This window comes from Apus apus, chromosome 4, assembly GCF_020740795.1.
Source record: "Apus apus isolate bApuApu2 chromosome 4, bApuApu2.pri.cur, whole genome shotgun sequence".
Classification (NCBI taxonomy): Eukaryota; Metazoa; Chordata; class Aves; order Apodiformes; family Apodidae; genus Apus; species Apus apus.
Window position 1 is genome coordinate 101,479,628 of NC_067285.1, and position 21,303 is coordinate 101,500,930.

Here is a 21,303-nt window from a genome sequence, read left to right on the forward strand (position 1 = left end):
TCTGGATAATTAACATTTCAATTTTAATTTGCACTGTCCAATGTAAAGTCACTCATTATTGCAAATTCATGTCCAAATATGTAAATTTATCCATATAAAATTGGTTATTAATGCTGTGGTAAATTGGTCAAGGATCATAGGACAGCATGCAGTCATTGTATTGAGTAGTGGAGTGTATTTTCTAGACTTAGGTTATTTAGTTTTGTTTTGAAACCATAGACAAAAAGAAAAATGAAGAGCTATATTCATGATTCGTATTTTGAAAGATTTTTAAACATATAGTAAGTGTCAAATTTAAGTTATATTTTTTTAATCTAAGACAGAGGTTGCCACTTTAAAAGTGTCAAGATTAAATATTCAACTGTTTCAGTTGTTTTTAAAAAAGCAAAAGTGTTTTGGGTTCTTGTTTTTTTGTTTGTTTTTCCCTTTAACTCCGATTTATTGGAGTCTAACCTTTATAACTTTAGCATGGAAAAATATAATCATGGAAAAAAATAGTAGCATCTAATCTAATTTCTAGATGTCCTGAAGTATTTTGCTTTGGCTCCTGCTGCAGCCCCAGGAGGATGCAGGTCTCTTGAGTTGTGTGTGTCACATCTGCCAGTCCTACAGGGGACATCTGAGGTACCCTAGGACATCAAAATGTTGCTCATGCTTGAGCAACTGAATCTCATCCTCATCAAATATTTTAATTTATTGATATTTTAATATATGACTTTATATCATATCATTTGTAGGAGTTAAGCTGGTATGCTAAAAGGAAGTTTGTCTGAAATTTTGCATAGCTCCAATGTACCTCTAATATTTCTTTCTAAAGAAGTTCAAGTGTGTATGTTGAGTAGTGTTAATAATCACCATATCCCATTGCTTTTCTCAGAAATTTTTACTTTTCTCAGAAGTAAATAAACAGTGAAGACAAATTGTGCCATTTAAGTGTTCACTAAACTTCTAGTTGTTACTGCAATAAAAAGTTGGGCCAAAAAGCATCTTGGGAACTTGTAATTGACACTTTAATTCTCCCTCTCAACATGATCTAACGTGCAATTTAATGAACAGAAGGTCATGTGATTTGAACACCAACCACTTTCAAGGCTGTTTAAAGTCCTGGTCCAAAGGTGTTTTACTCAGTAACAAAAAACTTCTGTTGACTTCTGTGAATTTTAGATTAGGATTGTACAGCCTTACATTTGGTAACTTTTTGTACTGTTTAATACCTGGTAAGACACTGAGACTTTTGTAATCTTGTCATCAGAGCTATGCCTGTAGTAGTGAGATATAAATAAATACACAGAGGGATGCAGAAGAGAGTTGAAAGATGCACACTGTCTGGGTTGCCTCTGTTTTAAATGAGCAGGTAAGAAATTTATAACTGTTACTAAAACATTTTTTTGATAGAAGTGGGTTACAGGAATGGTCATGCAAAGAGAAAACTGTGTCCAGCAGAGATGCAGCCGTCAGGCGGTGAGGTCAGTGCCCTCCTCTGCAGCTGGAGGAGCTTGTGGAGCAGTGTTTGGAGTTGCACAAGGAAGGTAACTGTGCTCAATGTTACCTGAGTAGCTGGCCTGAAGGCAGAGGTATAGGAAATGTACTTACATCTCAGCTGTCTCATGATTGTCACCACTGTGCCATTCCCTTGACTCCAGGAAGAAAAAATACAGTTCTAATGCTAAGAAATTGGTTCCATCTCAATGCATTTTCAGTCCTTGGCCCCAGGCTAGTGAGGTTGTCCTTTACCTTTAGGAGTGTTTTATGTGGCACAGTAACAGATTAACAGAGAAATGCTGGACTTGTGCAGGCTTCTCAGCTTTGCATGTGTGTCTAAGTCTCCTCAGTCTGTTCTGAGCAGGGATATGATTTATTATTTTTTTTTGCGTCGCAAACGAAGTATTTCTGATATGATACAAAGTTTTCATGCCAACTCTCTACTAAAAAGGATAAGATTCAATTACTCCAACATAAGCATATAGCATCATTTTGATGCCCTAAGGTACATTAGATGTCCCTGTGGGACTGTCAGATGTAACACAAAAAAAAACCCTGGGGCTGCAGTAGGAGACATGGCAAGATGCTTCAGAGCATCTAGAAATTATACTAGATTTCATTCTTTTTGTCTCTGTGTGTGATTATATTTCGCTAAACTAAAGTTTTCAATGTGTTCCTGCTTCTTATAGGAGCATGAAAAAGAAGATACTGCCAAATCATTAGTTCCTGGATGTTCTGAGTATCTTGCAATTGGATGCAACAGGCTGTTGTCTCTTTGCACCCCACATATAAAATTAGTAAAATAAGTCATTTTACATGAGAACAGTATTACACAAAAAAATCATTGCTGTGTTCAGTGCTGTAGTAAACCTATCATAACCCCACTCCTCCAAGGGATTTGTTCCAGAATTAATATTTAAAGGAGTTTGGAATAGTGACTGGTAAATACCACAGTTTGTCCCGTGCACTGAATGAAAAAAAAAAGAGAGCATCTGTTTTGATGTGATCTTCTGCCAGTCTCAGGCAATAAAGCTGAAGGAGCCCTCAATATCTCGAGGAGGTGTCATGACTGTTCCTCTGGGATGCCAAGCAGGGCTGGAACCCTCTGGGCAGTGTCCTGTGTGCAGGCTGCTGCCTAGGAGGATGTGTTTGGGGTGCGGTAATTTTTCCATAGCTTGGGAACGAGTAGAAAGCAGGGATGTGGGAAGCATCCCCTGGGGCAGTTGGGGCCAGGGATGCTCAGCTGGATGTGGAGATCTCCACAGCAGAGAAAACCAAACTTGGGGCAGAGAGCAAACAAGGATCCTGACTCTGCTGTAGTGGTTGATACTCTGTTGGGAATGGCGAGTGGGATATGTGTCCAGATTATGCTTTGTAAATGAATAAATATAATTATTTAGAGAGAGAGAGCAAAGTCTGTGGCAGTCATGTATTTCCTTACTCAGTCTTTTTAATCCTGTCAGACATCTTGCACTGGAGTGCTTAACTGGCCAAAAAGGAGTGCTCACGTACAGGAGAGTACAGCAGTTCTCACCTTGGGGAAGTGACCTTGTCAATGATTCATTTCTCCCTTTTCATTTTTTTTTATATATGTCCATATTCTTAGCCTTTTCTGTATTGAAAGTGTCTTCAAATTTTATCCAAAACTTCCTAATTAGGGAAAATATTAAATGTAGTCAGTGCTTAAATAGGTCCTTGAACTTCATATGGATCAATAGTTCAGTTTCCAGCAGTGCCTGTTGACATTTTCCCCATGCCAGTTTCTTTTCCAGCTTTTAATTGTTACAAGTTCAATTTTCTGCACTTTAGCTGATGAACCTGCAGCATGGTAACATTTGCTTTAGTGTATCCCAGTATAACTTAATCTTATCTAATTTGATGTTGATAAATCCATGTCGTGCTTTATCCATTTCCTTGCCCCCAACCTTCTCCCACCTTGTATTTCTGCAGCTTTGCACTTTATTATAACAACCATTGAATGAGTCTGTGGTTGTCAGACTTGCTCTACTATTTGTCTTTTGTTGTTAGATCAAATCTGGCTTTTTCATGCTCCAGCCTAACCAAATATCCATAATGTGACAGTTTAAAATTAAAATCTTACCATCTTGACAGGTTATTCGTGCCGATTCTGAGCAGGTGATGAGTCAAGTCCCCCTGTAATTAAAATGTTTAATGCTCTTTTAAGTTTTTTCCTGAAATAAAATGGGATGTGGTTGTTTAATTACTCTCAGTAGAGTTTGTGTGCTTCTCCTGACTGATGACAGCTGAAATGTTAATGTGTCTTCTAAGTCATGCCTACGCTGTCTGCTTTACCTTAGTATTGCTTTTGAGCATTGTCCCAGTGTGTACTTTGTCCTATTCCTTCTTAGCTTAATAAAAAGTAAACCAGAAATCTTTCATAAAGGAAATAAAAGAAGGTCAGTGTCTTATGTGGTGAAAATAGAGGACTTGATTATACTGTCAGGATCTATTATTTATTGCAAAGGATAAGTTAAGAAGTTCAGTCTCATTCATAGCTTTTTCAAAAGAACCTTTTCAGAAGAGTTACCTGAGAGAAATGTGACCAAATGAAAAACAAGACACCATGAGAGACTTTAAAAGGGGTGAAAACTTATTTCAAGTAATTCTCCACAGGTTGACAGAACGTTAACAACAATATATGGGATAGTGTCCTGACATTATGGAAAAAATCTACAGGAAATATGATGTGCTGATGAAGCATAAGATTTTTATCTAGAATTATTGTTAAAAATACTAAGGCCATATAAACTTTTTAATATGGTACATTGCAAGTATATTTATATTATAGGAAATAATGCTAGAGATTAAATAATTTTTTAAGGACTTTGTATGAAAGAAAATACTGGAACTGATCAGCTGTATTGCTTGTTTTCTGAAGTTATTATTTACAAAAAGGTACCTATTTTTAAATGTGATTTATTAACTGATCTTGTAGTCCTAACATGTTTAATTTTCTAATTTTTAAAATAAGACTGAGCCTCATTTGTTTATAAACAGATTGTTAACAACTCTTGGTTCTCCTATATTAGGTCAACTACATTTAAAAACATATAAATTCAGAGTAAATAAATAGGATCTTGGAGTCCTCATGGTAAGGGAGGCTCTAGGGAAGACTGATAACCTTGAGCTTGAAACTGTTTTAATTGTTTCCCAAGTTGTTTTCCCATCCCCGGAGATCTAAAAAAACCCCTCAAACTGTCCTTAAAGGACAAGTGAGAAGTTTCACTAAGAGAAGGCACACATATTGAGTGTTCCATGTTACTACCTTAGGCCTCATTCAGGTTCATGTTTTAGCGGTTGCATTGGTGAAGTGGGAGAATCTAAAATAAAAACTGTTAACAGAAGTAGCTTAGGAGCTTTTGGTATTTGATTTAACTCTTGAAAATTATATCAGAATAAAACTTATCCAGCTCTGTTTAGGGAAATGTGGGCTCGTGGATGGATGGATTCGTCCTGATGGAGGGACAGGATCCAATCCCTCAGTGCCTCTTGGAGCTCAATCAGACAGGATGAAACACAATCTGCTTTTGATCTAGCCAAGCTTCTGAAAATGTGCTAGACATGATGCCTGAACAGTAGTCTCAGCAGGCTTTTCAATTAAGAATGAGGTCTCAAATTAGGAAGCATTTAAATAATTGAAAGTTGAACTTGGAGAAAATGACTGAGAATTTTCATCTTGGCATTCAGCTGGAACAGAAGGCATCTTAAGAACATGGACAGATCAAGGGCCATTTTGCTGGCACCTTTCTCCTTCAGCTATTTGAAAGTATCTGGTCTTGAGAGTTAACTCAGCTGGATGAGCTCTCTACTGCCTTTCCCAGCCTTTTCCTGAAAGAGCATTGCTCAGGTCACCCTCCGTAGCTTCTTTCGGTAATGAATATATTTGAGGATGTTAACAATTGTTTTAGTTTATTTCAAATAAGATAATCAAAGCTGGGTTGTATCTGAAATCAGCTAGTAGTTGAGTAGGTTCATATAAATAGTGTTGGATAGTGCAGCACCTTGTGCTCTTCCCCTACAGTGCAGCAGAGCTTTGGCAGGTTAGAACTGCCTGACTTCTGCTTGGGGGCCCCCCCACAGAGGGGTCATCAGTGCTTTGCATCAGTAGGGTTGCTGTGGGTGATTCTCATGTTGCAGGTCCTTGCTGGAGAGTTCCAGCAGATCACTTGCAAGATAACAGAAAAATAACTTTCTGTTTCATGGACTTGGGAACGAGGCTGACAGTGTTTCATTGGAACATCTGAAACAGGTTAGCTAATTCAGAGTGGGAAACAGTATAATGTGTTCTTCCTAGTTACACTACCATAAAACTAAAGGACTTCTTAAAAGTCCTGTTATTTTGGGCAGGAAGACAGGTGAAACTCAGTTCTTATACTTCAGTTAGGTGGAAGTATTGGCTGCAAGAGAAAACATTAATAAAGACAGCCTCACTTCGGTTAGCCAGATATTTTTTTTGTTGTTAAATGATATAGCTGTCCTTCACTCTAATTCTGTTGACCTGTATGTGTCTTCTTTTCTGAATGGAAATGAAAACTGCCCAACTGTGTGTTAGTTGCACCTGTGAGACAAATGTGTTTTGCCAAGCAGAAGAGCCTTGTGGTGAGAACTCAGCCCAACTTGGTTCATTCCCAGCAGCTGAGAAATGCTGAATGGTCACTGCCTGGATTACACCAAGAACCACAAAACTGTGCTGAACTGCAGCTTAGCTGAGTTGTTATCAGGATTTTACACATACTATGCCAACTGGAGGACTGAGACAAATACCTCTATATTTAGATCAATTACATTAGACTAAGAGACAACATGTAACTATTTGAAAATAGTATTGTACTATTTCTTAAAGTCGATGAGTGATAATCCTGTGAGTAGGATTGACTTGTAAAAGGTATGAATATGTGTATCAGATTTTTACAAGTATAGTTGTTGGTGCTGAAGGAAAGGAAAGGAAAGGAAAGGAAAGGAAAGGAAAGGAAAGGAAAGGAAAGGAAAGGAAAGGAAAGGAAAGGAAAGGAAAGGAAAGGAAAGGAAAGGAAAGGAAAGGAAAGGAAAGGAAAGGAAAGGAAAGGAAAGGAAAGGAAAGGAAAGGAAAGGAAAGGAAAGGAAAGGAAAACGTGTTTTGCTGCTTTGCAGCTTCTCTGCCTCTGTCTTCATGCTCAGTCAGTTATGGCTTGAATTCTGTCTACCTTGGCCCTTGGGTAAAGTGATCTGAGGGGGAAGTGTTCAAACTGCTTACTAAGCTGAGGCAGAAGACATCACTCTGCTCACTGACACAATATTTTGAATGATGAAAAGTTACAGCATTTCCCATCAAAGATGTTCTTCTTTCTAGTATCCCTACAGGAGAGTATTTCTGACTTATGTTCCGTTTGCAGGAATCTCGGTGGCCTTATTTATTTGGAGCGATCATTGTCCCTTCATTGATACAAGTTGTGATTCTGCCCTTTCTTCCTGAAAGTCCACGTTACCTCCTACTTGAAAAACATAACACGAGCAAGGCAGAAAAAGGTATGATGTGTTACTTTCTTGCAACAAAAGGTGTTTATTGTGAGGATGCAGGCTGGAAAGTATTTTTTATATCACAGAAAAAGAAGAATATTCCAATAGGAGAGATTCTCTTCTCAATTATTTTTCCATTACCTTTTTTGTTTGTCTATGTGTATGTAAATATCACTGTTGCCTTGATTTGGGTTTTTCTTTTTTTAATAAATGAAGTCCTCAGACAAACTAACCTCTGTAGCACTATGCATAGTAGTTCAAACCCAGCCAAATCCCTGATGGTGAGTGTCAGCCACTACATACAGGATCATTGAGGGGATTTCAGAATTCAATTTCTCTCCCTCACCTACAGTCTTTGCAGTTTGTCTAACAAAAACACTGATTCTGTTGCTGGGTTTTGTTCAGTAGTCACTGTATTTAACCCTGTGCTTCTGTTACTCAATAAACTTGGTAAATCTAATAAGAACGTCCTGCACATATTTAACTGAAAATTCAGTGTTTCCGTATAGCTTGCTTCAGTCTCACAGACCCAGACCAGAATAATTTGTTCTTACTTTAGGTGTATAAAAGAATGTTTGTGTGATCACAGCTGCTGTGTACTCTGCCCCAGTCAAGTTGTTATGGTCAGTTCCAATATATCATCATGCTGTAGCTGAGAGAATGTTGAAAATTTGGTTTTGCTTATTATAAGGACACATTAAGAATAGGACTGTACGAACAAGGAAGGAGCCTCATTATAATGCCAAAATGTTTGCAGAACATAACTGCTTTAAAAACTATTCCTAACTATTTTGTTTGAATATAATCCTTAACATTTTCAGTCACTAAGTAGTTGATTGCAAAATTACTTACAAAGTGTGAATCAACCCCTGAGACGTAAATTTAATAATCTTTTAGCATGAAACCAATGCAACTCACTCTGTCCTGTGTCTTCCTTTTTTGCTCTGATCAGCACCCTTGAATAGAAATGGCATGCTAATGAAGAGGCTCCTGTGTTGTTTCAGTTTGATGTTGAAGAATTTTGTAAATGTTGGAGCCTCAAATGTTTAAATATACAGTTCACTGTTTAAAAAACAAAACAAAACAAAAAACCAAAACAAATGAAAGAGCAAAAGCAGCAAGGCTATGGGAAGAGTTCTTTAGCTTTACAGAGTCAGCAGAGGTTTGGTAAGGCAGAGAATGGCTTTTCTAGGGACTGTGACAAAAAGAGTTTTCTTGCCAGTCGCGGCCAAAGCTCCCAGCAGGGAGGCCGTGGTGAGCACCTCGGGGCTGGCTGCAGGGTTGTAATTCTGCAGCACCACAGCTGGGCTGGGAAGAAATGCCTCTGGATGCCAAGTTTACACTGGCTCATTTTGTACCTGATTAAATTGTAAATGTAATTCCAGAGCTATAGCTGGCAAAGAATCTGCAATGTTATTGCATAATGTCACACTTGTTACAGGGATCTGTTGGAAATACTGCCACAGTACCTGGAAACCTCAGCACTGGCAGCAAAGCTGGGTGTTCATAGGTGGAGTTTAAAACATTTTTTTAATTGGCAGTGAATTAACACCACCTGCCTTGCATTCACACCATTGCTAGTAATGGGCCAGCTGCAGTCTGGGATGTTCTGAAAATGATTTGAAAGCTAATCTAGGAGCATTGGAGGTAGATTTTGGAGTAGAAGACATCAGGAGAACAAAGTTACCCATACCTTATTTGGTAAGAGAAAGGAAATGTTAACAACTAGCCAACAGGAAGGTCACTTTCATGAGCCACCCTAAAGACTATAAATTTAGACACTCCCAGAAGAAAAGCTGGCTGATATAAAAAGCTTTTAAAAATAACTGCTTACCAGTAGAAGTTTTTGGACCTGATTAGTTCTAAAATAAAAAATTAATACTGCGATACATTATAATGCAGAGTGAAGCTCATTTTGAGTGTAGTTTGCAGAGCTTTCAGAACAGGTAGGGACCAATGATTCTAGACAGAGATTTGCAAAGGACCACAGGACAGTGAGGTATATACATCCCTCTGAATTTCCTTCCCATTCCTTGCCTGTCAAGGAACCATGCTTCCAGAACCTTGTTGTGTGGGCATGATATCCTACAGGCTACCAGCTGCAGAATAGGTAAAGATGATTCTGAAATATCATTTTGCAGTTAATCATCCTAAAATCCTCCTGTAAGACAGCAAAGATCGTATCATTTTATACTTATGGTTATAAGTAACCACGTGTTATTATGAAGCATGTTAGGAACACGTAATTTTCTTACAATTGCACATCCTTTGTAATCCTTCCTCTCCTAATGTAGATCTGCAAGTAGGACTATCTTTGGATCTCTATATCCATCATGGACATAGGTGGGGAGAAGTTTGGTTGATTCATGGAACATGGCTGAAGACACCTGTGATGTTAGTCCAACACTGGGGTTTGGGGCCTTCCCTCCTACCCCAGGGCACGCGGAGAAATCCAGATTAGGCATGATCCAAGTCTCAAGTATCTGGGGTAATGCAGTGGAATAATGAAATCAAGTGGGGGGGATATGCAAAATAGGAGGGTGAATAACTGTGAATCAACAATCAAGGAAAATCATCTAGATGTTAGCATTATCTGCAGAAATGGGGGAGGAAAAGCCTGAGTATTAGGGACACCAGAAGAGGCTGTGGGTTATTAAAAAAATCTGCTGCTTGTAAGCCATATAATGACAATGCAGCATTCTCTGTTTTAATTATGACTACAGTAATGCATTTGAATTACTTTCCTCTTAGGCTAAATCTGCATATTAATACCAGAAATGTACAAGACTTTCTTCTGACTAAATCCTTTTTTTCCCCTCTAACTGATCAAGGCTATTCATGCAAATATACATTTCACTATGCATTATATCTTGTTGCAGAAATATAAAACTGTTATTTATAAAAGGTCTGCTGTACTCAAGGCAGATGACTACATTAGTCTTTATAAAATACCATAAAATGTACGTGTATGTCAAAGCCTCTAAAATGCAGATGACAACATTAATCTTCCAAACTGTTTTAAAACAATAAAAACCCAGTGGGCTAACACAAGTCATTGAGTTTCCACTAAGTTCGGCTCCAGCTTTCATCCCCTCCTTCTGTTCCGCCCTCAGGAGATACCCAGACTGTAACTACCAAAATAAAAGCAGGCTTATTCTTTTTTTTTTTTTTTAATAGAGGTGTGGAAAAGCACATTGCCTCTAAGTCACAAATGCAAGAGTGAAAGGGGGAGAAGGACCAAAACGTGTTGTGTGAGTGATAAAAAAGAGAAACATATGAACAGTGCACTCTAGGAGACTGTGGCTGACTTGCAGTTGTCTGCTGCCAAAAGCAGTGCTAGCAGCTGAGCTCTGATTGTCCTCCTGGAGGTCGACATCCTGTGTCCAACTCCATGAGAGAAACAGGAGCTGAGCTGTCATCTCCCGTATTCCTGTTTCACTGCTGAATATGAAAGAACTCATTCGTATGTTGGGGGAGAGAATGATTGACTGAACCAACAGCAAAATCTGTACACCTGCTTTGCTCAAAGACTCTAAGTCTGATAATGGGTAGAGGGAAGAAGTATCCCAGCTCCCCTCCCTGGTCCCGTAACTAACATTCTTTTCTCTTGGGAAGAACACGAGGGAGAAAAATGCATGGCATTCAGCTAGTGTGATCCTTCTTCATAATGCTCACCAGACAGCTGAGGAGAAATGGGTATTTAAATGGTTGAGGACAAGGACCTTGGAAGGAGATCATTATTCAGTTGCCAGAGAGCAGTGGGAGCGAAGAGTAGCAGGGACAGAGACAGGAAGAAAAAGAAAAACCTGCTGCTGTAATTACATCAGGCCGTTTACCATCCAAGCTCTAGATCAGAATTTGACATTAGTTGTCTTAGTTGTGTGCAAAGTGGACCCCTGGTCTCTGTCTGTGATAATGATGCAATATAAATAAAAGCAGTAGTAGTGTGATGAAATGGAACATTTTTATGATTAACGACATTGGTTATAAGCCCTTTCAATTGGAGTGTTGTTGTGTCTCTTTTGGAGAATACTGTTACAAGGAGGAAATCTGCATTTTGTTGTGGCTGCAGTAGCAGGACATGTACGTCAATAATAGAATTCAGCTGGCATTCCAGCTTGTCAGATAATAAGAATATTTTTATGTCTTAAGGGTCAAGTAACTTAGATGGAATGTCACAATAACATCTGTTGGTGACATTCAAGATCTGTTCATCTAGTATATTCAGTCATATATTAAAACTCCTGTGGTTATGAAAGAAACATTACAACAGGTATAATAAGACGTGTAGGTTTAAATTCTTTCTGCCTATCTATGCTTTTTGTTTGTCTCTAAATATTATAATTTTTGCTTAGGAAAGGAAGAGAATCATGACTACTAGATTTGCTGTCTTATGGTAGAGGCTCCATCTCAGATGGTTGCTGACTTCCAAAAGACTCTAGTGTGTCTGTCTTATTTGTAATCTTTTCCTAAGCCCCCTGCTCTTGACAGAGGTATCTTGATTCACTGGACCTTTGATACAACTTGTTTTGCCAATTCTTGTGTTGTTTTATGGTGGTATGTGGATATTTTCTTCTACCTGTACATCTTGCCTAATTTCAAGTGAACCTGAACAGGCCTGTTTTGTATTGATGGTCTGTCAAACCAGATGGAAGAACAGGTAAAGATGTGGTCCCATAACTGATAAATCACAGAAGATCTATTTGTTTGTTTACTTAAAAGGAAGTGACTGGTGGGAAAAGCCTAAGCCTTTTACCTGCAAATATATTTACTGAATTGGAATTGCAAATTTTAGATTTATTCTTAAGCGTTGCTATGCTACTATGCTAGCAGTTAATTGATGTTTTGCTAAATTTAAATATCTGTTTTAATCTCTTCTAGCAAGGTACATCTAAAGAATTCTTCTGGCTATTCAGTACTCTAGTAAAATTAGAGGTATATTAAAATAACATATTTATTTTGCAAACTAATATTGTGTTGATACACAGTTACTACCAGGACGTTAGCTCAAGTCTGATTCAAAAGCATGGAAGCATTTGCAAGTGCTGATGCAAACAGCAAGGCACAATGTGTGTCTACTACCACTCAGAAGAGAAGCCAGCAGTAATAGGAGATGCTTGACTTGGTCCATCCAGCCTGGTATTCTGTCTCCCACAGCAGCCAAAGATGATGCTGTTCAAGCAGAGCTTAGACAAAGCTTTGTGTTAAAGACACTGGGTTTAATAGACTTAATTATGAATGATGTGAAAGTGAACATGCCCATGGGAAGCAGATGAGAATAATACATATGCAGCTTTTTTTTTTTTTAGTTTGGTTTGGTTTCGTTTTGTTGTTGCTTTTTTGGTTTGGTTTTGTTTTTAAGGGCAATCTACTGTTACCACTTCTTTTTTTGCATTCTTTTGCCTGGGCCTGGTTCTGTTCTGTAAGCCACACGATAGCATTTTGATCCCTTTTACTGCTAATTAAGTCTTTACAATAACAGCTGATGTCTTTACACGGTCGTGGAAGTACTACAGCAGAAAAAGATTTAGTAATTTCTCATGTTGTTGAGTCCTTGAGTGTCCATTTTCTGTTAATTTGAAGGTTTGATTGCTTTTAAAGACACAGCCATCCTGCTTTTGTTCAAACTTTTGAACTGCTTTCAAAGGTCTCACCTTCACTTGGCTGAGATGAATGAAAGCTGGTGGTGCAAATAGAAGGGTTTCCTAGCTCCTTTCCCCTTGACTGGAACCACCCTCTCCTTGTGCTATTTATAAAGGCAGTGTACCAGCTTTTTGAAAACCAAGCATTCAGGACCTTCTGATCCAAGGGAAATAAAAAGATATCTGGGAAAGCTCTAAAAGTTGCTAGAACTGTAACTTCTTGGATGACTGGAAGTGTGATGTGAAAATAAGACTTCCCTATAGAGACAGGCAGCCAATCATGGAGGAAAACGAGTCATTGCAGCAGGGAAAGGAATGATTGCTGTGCTTCTCAGGGCCAATAGTGCAGGGGTTTGAAATGTGAAATTAAGATAATTGAACATCACACATTGAAAGACCTTTGAATTTTCCCATCTCCCTGCTAATGCAGAATTTATTTCCACATTCATTATGTATAAAATTATGATTCTTACTGTACTGAAAAACTGCTAATGGAAGAAAACTTAAAGATGTGCTGAGTAGGAGGAAAATGTGTTTTTCCAAGGAGGCTGAGTGTTGTCTACTCAAAACTATGCAACCATAGCATAGCATTTCCTTAACATTTCTTGACCTGTTGGTAATTTTAAGTATTTGTCAAACTTTCCTAGTGGTGCTTACATCTCTAGTCCTAATACCAGGGAAGGAAGAAAAAGAAAGCAGATGTCTGTATTTTTCTTATATTTGATAATTTTGGTAATTGCAGTTTTTTACTCCTGGTCCCTCTAGAAATGTAGCAAGCTCCCTTGTGCAGAAAAGACAGATTGCTTTCTTTTTACTTGACTGCACCTATATTTTTGACTTGTGTGCCCTACAGGAATACCAAGGATTCTAAGGACAGGAGAAATAAAGAAAATTGTGCACTGACCTAATTTACACTGATAAACCAGATGCTTAAAAATCTGAGAGAATTTTCTCAAAGAATACGGTGATAAATGTCTGGTTGTTCTCATCATTATCTGAATTTTTCTGTATCAGCGCTACATCAATATGAAGGAAAATGTAATTTAGGTGTGAGGCATTGACTGTAACATACCATAGGCACAGATTGTTTTACATTTCTTATCGTAGCCTTTAAATACATCACATTCAGTTTAATAACTATTTAGTATGTCATTTAATAACAAGTGGGCAGTGGCACAAGGACAGAACTCAACAGCCTCAAGTCTGGGTTCTGAGGTCTGAATTTCTTAGCTCATTTCTGATTGTAAGGCCTGTGTGAAAATATAAATCTCATGCTGTTGCTGAGGGATTAAAAAATTCTCAACTCTTCTCTCCCAAGAGAAAAACTGGGTATCAGAATAAATGAATGTTACGAATTGACTCAACAGCCAGAGGTGGTCAGTGTTCATCCCTTAAAAAATTGTTCTTCTTGTTAAGCAGAGTCATGCAAGGCCCATTAAAATGCACCAGAAGTGCTGACTGCCTCTGAAGATCTTGTCCCAGAGCTTCAGTTACGTCCCTGTGCTGCCAGGCTGGGAGCCAGGCAGAGTGCACAGCCTTGTGCATTAGCCAAAGGGACAGAGAGAGATGCTCCAGGGGTGGGGGGGGGCACCAGTTCATTTGTGTCAAATATCCCTCATAACATTGAAATGCTACTACTTGGCCTTTTTACATACTGGGTAAAATTTTATTTTGTAACTACAAAACCTAAATGGAGTCTGGGCATTTTAACCAGGTCTAGTGAGTGTCTTAGCTTTCTTGACCATCCAAGTCCTTTTTGTGATCCAAAATAATGTATATTTACTGAAAAATGTGAAGGTAAATCATTTACAGGCAGTGCTATGCAGAGCTGTGAATAACAGAAAAATGGATTTGACTCTTAGAAGAACTAAATCAACTTATTCACTTAATAAAAATAACTATTTTAAGTGACCTGCTGTGTAGAGGATTGTTTTTAGAGTTAGAATCCTGCTGAGTTGCAAGGATATGTGTAATGTAATTATTTCTCTGCAGTCATTTCAGAATGATGTGCATTTAAAATATCCCTTAAAAAGCCAACCCCTGGGGTACGTTCATAAGACAAAAGCATCATCAGCATATTCAGCATCTGTAAAACAAGGTTGGTGGGGATACAAAACCTCCATTAGGAGGTATCTGTTTGTCATACCTCTTGGAAGAGGTGTGAGTTAGAAAGCTTTTATTACTCAGAGTGGAAGGATTATCTCAGTAAGTCATTGAAGTGCAATAATATAATACTAAATAGTATGTTTTTTCTGGGGAGACAAGGTTGTTCATTTGCTTACATTTGTTAGGTAAATTCACTCCCATGTCTTTAGCATTGACAAACAGAAAATCTTGAACTGATATGGGCAATTCTTTATAATATTAATCAGCTCGACTGTCGTGGTTTGAGCCAGGATGAAGCTGCTTTTCCTTTTACTGATTTTTTTTTTTCCTTCAGCAAGTGTCCCAGCTTGAACTGATAACAGCTGGAATGTTTTTGTAACTGCTGGGACTCCAAGGTCATGTTTTTGCCCTGCTGGCTCAGACGCTATGGGGAGATCTATGGCCCCCCCATAGGAGGCTGAATTAGACAGACAGCAAAACTGGCCAGAGATATTCCATTCCATATATCTATGTAAGCTCAGAGGAAGGTCAGAGATCACAGAAGACAACTTCCTTCCTGCTTCTCCTTCCCTTCTCTTCTGTCCATGGCCGGTGTCCGGGGAGGACTCTGTCCATCCATCACCGTCGACCCCCTAGGCTTGAGCTCTCCTGACCCTCATCACTCTGTGCTTTCTCCAGCAGCTCTGGGACTTTTCAGGACTGTTTGCAGCTCAGGAGATGCTGTGGGAGCTGTTGGGGGTGGGGGGAGGTAATAGGGGTTTGCACATTCCTGAACACATTTGTATGTAATTGGATATATTTTATTTTACCATTAGTGTTTAAGTAAAGCTGTCTAGTTTAGTTTTCAATCCAGTAAAGTCTCTCTCTCATTCTCTCCCTCCTTCCCTACCTGGGTGGGAGGGGATCGAGAGCGTTGTTGTCGGACCTGAGTCAAATGGTGACATTGACAAAGTGAATTCTTGTCTATCTGCTGCTAAATATAAGAGGTAATATGAAGACCAATAGCTGCTCCTTTCAAATGTCTGCATCTTCTTAGTTTACCAGACTTAGTATGTTTTAACATGTTACTACTTCTCTGTCCAATCTATCCCCAGCAATGGAGTCTGCTACATTGTTAGGCTGCAGAAGTAGCCACGTCAATTAATGTTCAGAGCTGTTTTGATATTAAACCTTTTTCTCAGATTACACAGGGTTTCTACTCTGCAGTGGACCTTAGGCTACATTATGTCTGAAATAATATAAGGAGAGGTCTGGTAGGGTGTCACATAATTTATATTCTTGTTGCAGTTTCTAAGACCACTTGCAGGGATGAGTCTGATCATACCCAGAGCAGAATGATCTTTGGCAGAAGAATAATGAAGTTATGGCCCATGTATGTCTCCTGTTTGTGTCACACATTTCCATGTCTATGAAACAAAACTGGTATCAACACACATAGTGCCAAGTGTCTGGCCTAAAGTACATGTCCTCTCTTTGTAGCATTTCAGACCTTCCTTGGGAAAGATGATGTGTCTCAAGAAATAGAAGAAGTTCTGGCTGAGTCTCGAGTCCAAAGAAACACCAAGTTAGTGTCGATACTTCAGCTCCTGAGGACCCGCGCCGTGCGATGGCAGATCGCTACCGTGGTTGTCGTCATGGGCTGCTACCAGCTCTGTGGGCTAAATGCTGTAAGTGTCCTTCTCCAGGCCATGGCATCGCCTGGGATGCTTCTTCCTTTCTTTTTAATAGAAGGTCTGTGCTGTACCATTCAGCAACCTCTTTGCCTTTCTATCTTTGGCTACTTTTCAATAGTAAAGCTTTTGTTACAGCAGCACGTGGGAAGGTCCAGGGAGAGTTGTATTGTTTGGTTGTTGTTTGGTTTGTTGGTTGTTTTTTAAAAAGGAGGGGAAGCCATGTTGTGTTAACTTACAAGGAATACATTAAAAGGTAGCACAGATCAGCTAAGAGTGTGTAACTTCTCCTTCCGATACTCAGATTCTCTGTTTCTGGTCAGTTAAGACCTGGTCTGATATGCCCCATATTTGTTCATGTTAGATTAAACTTGGTCTTTTCATTAGATGTTTCTGCTTGGATTAATTCAGTTCTGTACTCACAGAAGTCAGCAAAAGTTCCTGTAAGTGATTTTAAGAGGTTGTGCTGGATGATTGTTTTTTGTTGTTTTTCCATAAAATTAGAAGAATAAGCAGTGCTTCAATATGCTTTTCTTGGAAAGGAGAGCAAAACAGGAAAAAAGACACAGAATAGTCAATAGCAAGAAGTTCTGTTGGCTGTTAATGTGTCTGAGGCTAATGGATATCAGAGCTTCCTTCTGCATCTGTCTGAGCATATTGCATCAACTAGGGGAGGGTCACAGGACACTGTAGATTGGAAGAGGTCTTTGGAGGTCGCCTGGTCCAACCCCCTGCCCAAGGCAGGACTGGCTTCAGGGTTGACTCAGGCTATTGAGGGCTTTGTGCAGTTGAGTTTTAAATATATTCACAGCTGAAGAGTCCATAACCTGCCTAGGCAACCTACACCAGGTGTTTTCACCACTTACACTGCAAAAAATGTTTTTTTTATATTCAGCCAGGACTTGCCATGCTGCAGCTTGTGACACCTGCGTTAGAGGCTTTACACTGCACAACATGAATGTTCTCATGAAGCACCTCGAAGCAAAAGGGGCTTTCGACATAGTTCAAAGGTGTTAATTACTTACATACATGAAAGGCAGTAAAAGGAGATCTCACTGTGACTTTATGCATTGCAGCTTGCTTCAGCTACTTGTTTCCCCAGGGCTAATCAGTGTAAACTCTTGTGATATCTAAGACAACTAGTTCAAGCATATTTCAGGTATCTCTATAGTTTTACAATTCCTAATATGAAGTAATTTGTCCAAGACCTTTTGGAAGACTAATGCGATTGGAACTCTTGTGTCTGTAAGTTTTTAATGAAATGCTAAAAGGGAGCTAGAAGACTTTTTTCATACTGTGGAGTGAGCTATAAAAAATATTTGTATAGATGGTGTTTTCTTCTAATTGTAGGATTTTAGTTTTAATGGCAGGCTATTCTGTTCCTCATTGTGGATACTTTTTTTAAGAAAATTAATTGAATTATCTAGTCACCCAGTCTTACTAAGATTTATAAATGTATAAGGGAAATAAAATGGCACTTAGAGTAAGAAATTGACTGTTAGAATGATTAAACATATTGCCTTAAAAAAACAAAAACAAAAACAAAACGATTTCAAGGTAAAGAGAAGAGTTTTGTGTCTTTGAGGATGTTTAGTAGAAGACAAAGCTACACTCTCACAGCTTAAGTGCAGGCATGGAGCGATAATGAGACATGTCCAGTACAAAATGAATACCAGAGTTGTTTTAAAGTGTCGCTGGGTGACCACTTGATGAAAGTATGTCTCAGAAAAAGTACTTTTGTCAGGAAACCTGTGTATCAAGTCAGCTGTTTTAAGCCTTACCTATTTTTAATTACTACTTGTTTCTCTTCTCATATAATGACACTAAACATGAAAAAAACTATTCACACAAAATTTGCATTCTGAAATTGATTTTTTAAGTAGTTCATCCAGGAAAAAAAAAGCAAATTATGAGAGAGGTCAAGACAAACAGTTGGACCGTTTGATGAAGAGGCCAAGTTTCAATTCCTTGTCTCTTTTGCAAGGCTTTCCTGGCTGATCTTGCTCAAGTCACCTGAAGCTTAGAGATGAGGGGGCAAGAGGGGGTGTGTCAGGTCCTGCAGAACCCCAGTCTCAGTTTGCCCTGGCTCATCTGAGGTAACCTGCTGGCTGTGAGCCAGCCCCAGTAAAGCTTAACTGGCTGCTAAAGCTTCCTTCTAACTCACAGCACCCTTTTGCTTTGTTTGTAGTTTCCTGTTAGTCAATCTGGTCTGTTCCACAACTGCCATCTGGGCAGGGCATATGGGAAAGTTGGTCTTCTTTCAGGTGAGAGTTTCAGGTCACTCTCAGGGGAAATTCCCAACTGGCAGACTTATGCAATCATCCTCCTGGTATCTGAGAACACTTGCTTCCTTTAAGGCTTTATTTTACAATAAAAATTTGTTTTGCTTAAAAACAGGAAATTTTTTTGTTTTCACATGGAACAGAAACAAGTGTGAAGCCCTGATCATATTCATATATTCAATTATAATGAAATACCAGACAGTCTGACCTGAGTTGACATAAATAAATTAATCTGTATTAGTATCTTTTCATCTGATAAAATCTATCCTTGATACATATTATCCATAATAAATTTATTTATCTTCCACCATTATGTCTCAGTTCTAAATAAGACATAAAACTTCAGTGAAGTTCTCACTGGTGAACTTTATCCTTTTTCATATCAAGAAATATACTGCACTGCATATTGCTGTGGCAGAGTCATTCCCAGGTAGGATCCCTAAGCCTCCTTAAAGCAGGGACTGTATTGCAAATAGCAAGAAATCATGCAAAGGATGGGCAGGCCATGCACCAGTGCATGTTTTCAGGATTCAAAAGCCCTACCAGAGTGTGCACTTCACACTTGCTCTAGACAAAACCTGGCATCAGATAGTGTAGGAAGGGATGAGTATGCAGTATGCATCCAGTATGCAACACAATATATGTGTGTGTTGCTGCCCATATTTTTTTTTTAGTTGTTTTCTTTTCCTGTTGAAGAGATTAATTTATTAGGAAGAAATGTATGTAGGGAGCTGGATGAGAAATAAAAGGACTGGAAAACTGAGTCGATGTTAGAGGGGTCACTGGTTTGAAAATGTTTGGGAGCACCTCTGATAATGTATACCACATGGCACTTTAAGCTAAGAGCTTTAACTGAATGAAGTGGGGAAGTTTTGCTTCAGCCTGGGAAGCCACAGAAACCCACCATGAAGGCTGGAAGTCAGATGTCCCTGTGTTGATTTGGACTAGATAGCAGTTATGTCTGGGGTTTTGAACCTTCCCACTCTGTTTTCCACAGCTCTTCTGTTCCAAAACTTTCAGCCCAAATAATTAGGTAACAAAAACCATGTTAGAAATATAACTTACTGAAAGTAGAATAATAATCATTAGCCTAGAAAATTTGTCTTGGTAATACCCTGGAGCAATGTATTTCCCTGTTTAATGATACACAGGCTGAAAAACATTCATTTTTATTGATTTCAAATGTGTACATCTTGCTAATCTTTACCCTAATTTATTTTTGTGCTGGTACAGAGGCAAATAACTCAGTGAACGTCATCCTATCTTTGTTCTGCCAGTTTTTTAATCTATCTGTGTTACTACCACTCTTGCCATCATCCATAGTCACTTGTGCTCTTCTGTAAAACCATCTGTCAAAAGTCTTACGTTCTACATGTACATTTTGACAAATTGCATCTGGGAGTTCTCTGCTTTAGTGACTCTTTGACCTTTTTCTTCCTCTCTTTCAAGGTCTGCATACCTGCATTCTCACCATCATTTTTAGCTCTCCCTGCTATGAAAAACTGATCTCAAGAATAAAAAGCCTAAATTGCATTATTTTGAACTTCCATGCATTAATTTTTCAATCTTGTAACTTCTTGTATGGAGAAAAAAAGTTACTTTTATTGTGGTTTTGTGCTACCTTGTTTTCCTTATAATCATTGGTTTAGGAATACGGGAGGTGAATAGGTTGTCAGAGTACTGGATCTGAAAACATTATCAGTTGTCATAACCATTATAGAGGGAACTGGGCGTTAGTTTTTCTTCAGTCTGATCTCTCTATCAGCAGGGCAATTAAATGCACAATTGACAGCAGTGCATGCTACACAAAGGCAGATTTCTTCATACACAGAATTTTGCTGCTATCACTTGTCGTTATTGTGTCTATTCTGGTGAGAGCTGATGTGCCTGCAGTAGGCACAAAAGTCTTAAGTCAGCTTCTCTTTATATAAGGTGTTACAGGTGACTTTTTTTTTAAAAAAAAAAAAAGCTCCTGAGTTAGTAGCTTAATTAACAGATGCAGCATGGGCATAATATGCTGGCAGACATTTCCTCATGCAATCAAAACACTTTCATTCATCACACAAGCCTTTCCTTTAGCACTGCCCACCCTGCTAGGGCTTGTCGCATGGACAGCATATGGAAAAAAATATCACTGGTAATTGTATGTTTAGTGCCATTATTATCTTTGGCTTTCAGTTTTGTTGTCACAGGCAACCAATTGTGTTTTAGAACTTTTCTTCTGATAATCAGTTGTTTCATTTGTTTTTCACCTTCACTAGTAAGAATTTATAGGGAGACACTTTTTTCTCTCCAAGGCAGTCTCTCCTTGCATGCTTTTGGCAGCCAAAATCTTTGGCTAGTTCTTTGTTGTGAACTTGAGCCCAACATAAATATAATACCATTTTCAGACTTTATTTGTGATGTGAATGGGACTCTGATACTTACCAGACCTGTTATTTTAATGTATTGCCACTATATAGTCTCCATCTGGATATTGTCACCACTGGGTATGGTTTTACTGACCAAACACAAAAGCTTCCTCTAAGCTGGTAACCCTCTGGTCCCTTGACTTCCGTTAGCGACAGCTCCTTCTAGCCTGTGATTCATTTAATCCCAAAAACA

At 38.7% G+C, this 21,303-nt stretch overlaps 1 protein-coding gene across 1 annotated transcript in view; it reads left to right on the forward strand.

Annotated features, from left to right (window-relative positions):
• Positions 1-21,303, forward strand: part of SLC2A9 (solute carrier family 2 member 9) — a 99,657-nt gene that overhangs the window by 31,339 nt on the left and 47,015 nt on the right. The window contains exons 6-7 of the mRNA XM_051616649.1: positions 6,876-7,008; positions 16,227-16,414. Coding sequence (XP_051472609.1) covers positions 6,876-7,008; positions 16,227-16,414 — 321 coding nt within the window. The remainder of the gene's footprint in view (positions 1-6,875; positions 7,009-16,226; positions 16,415-21,303) is intronic.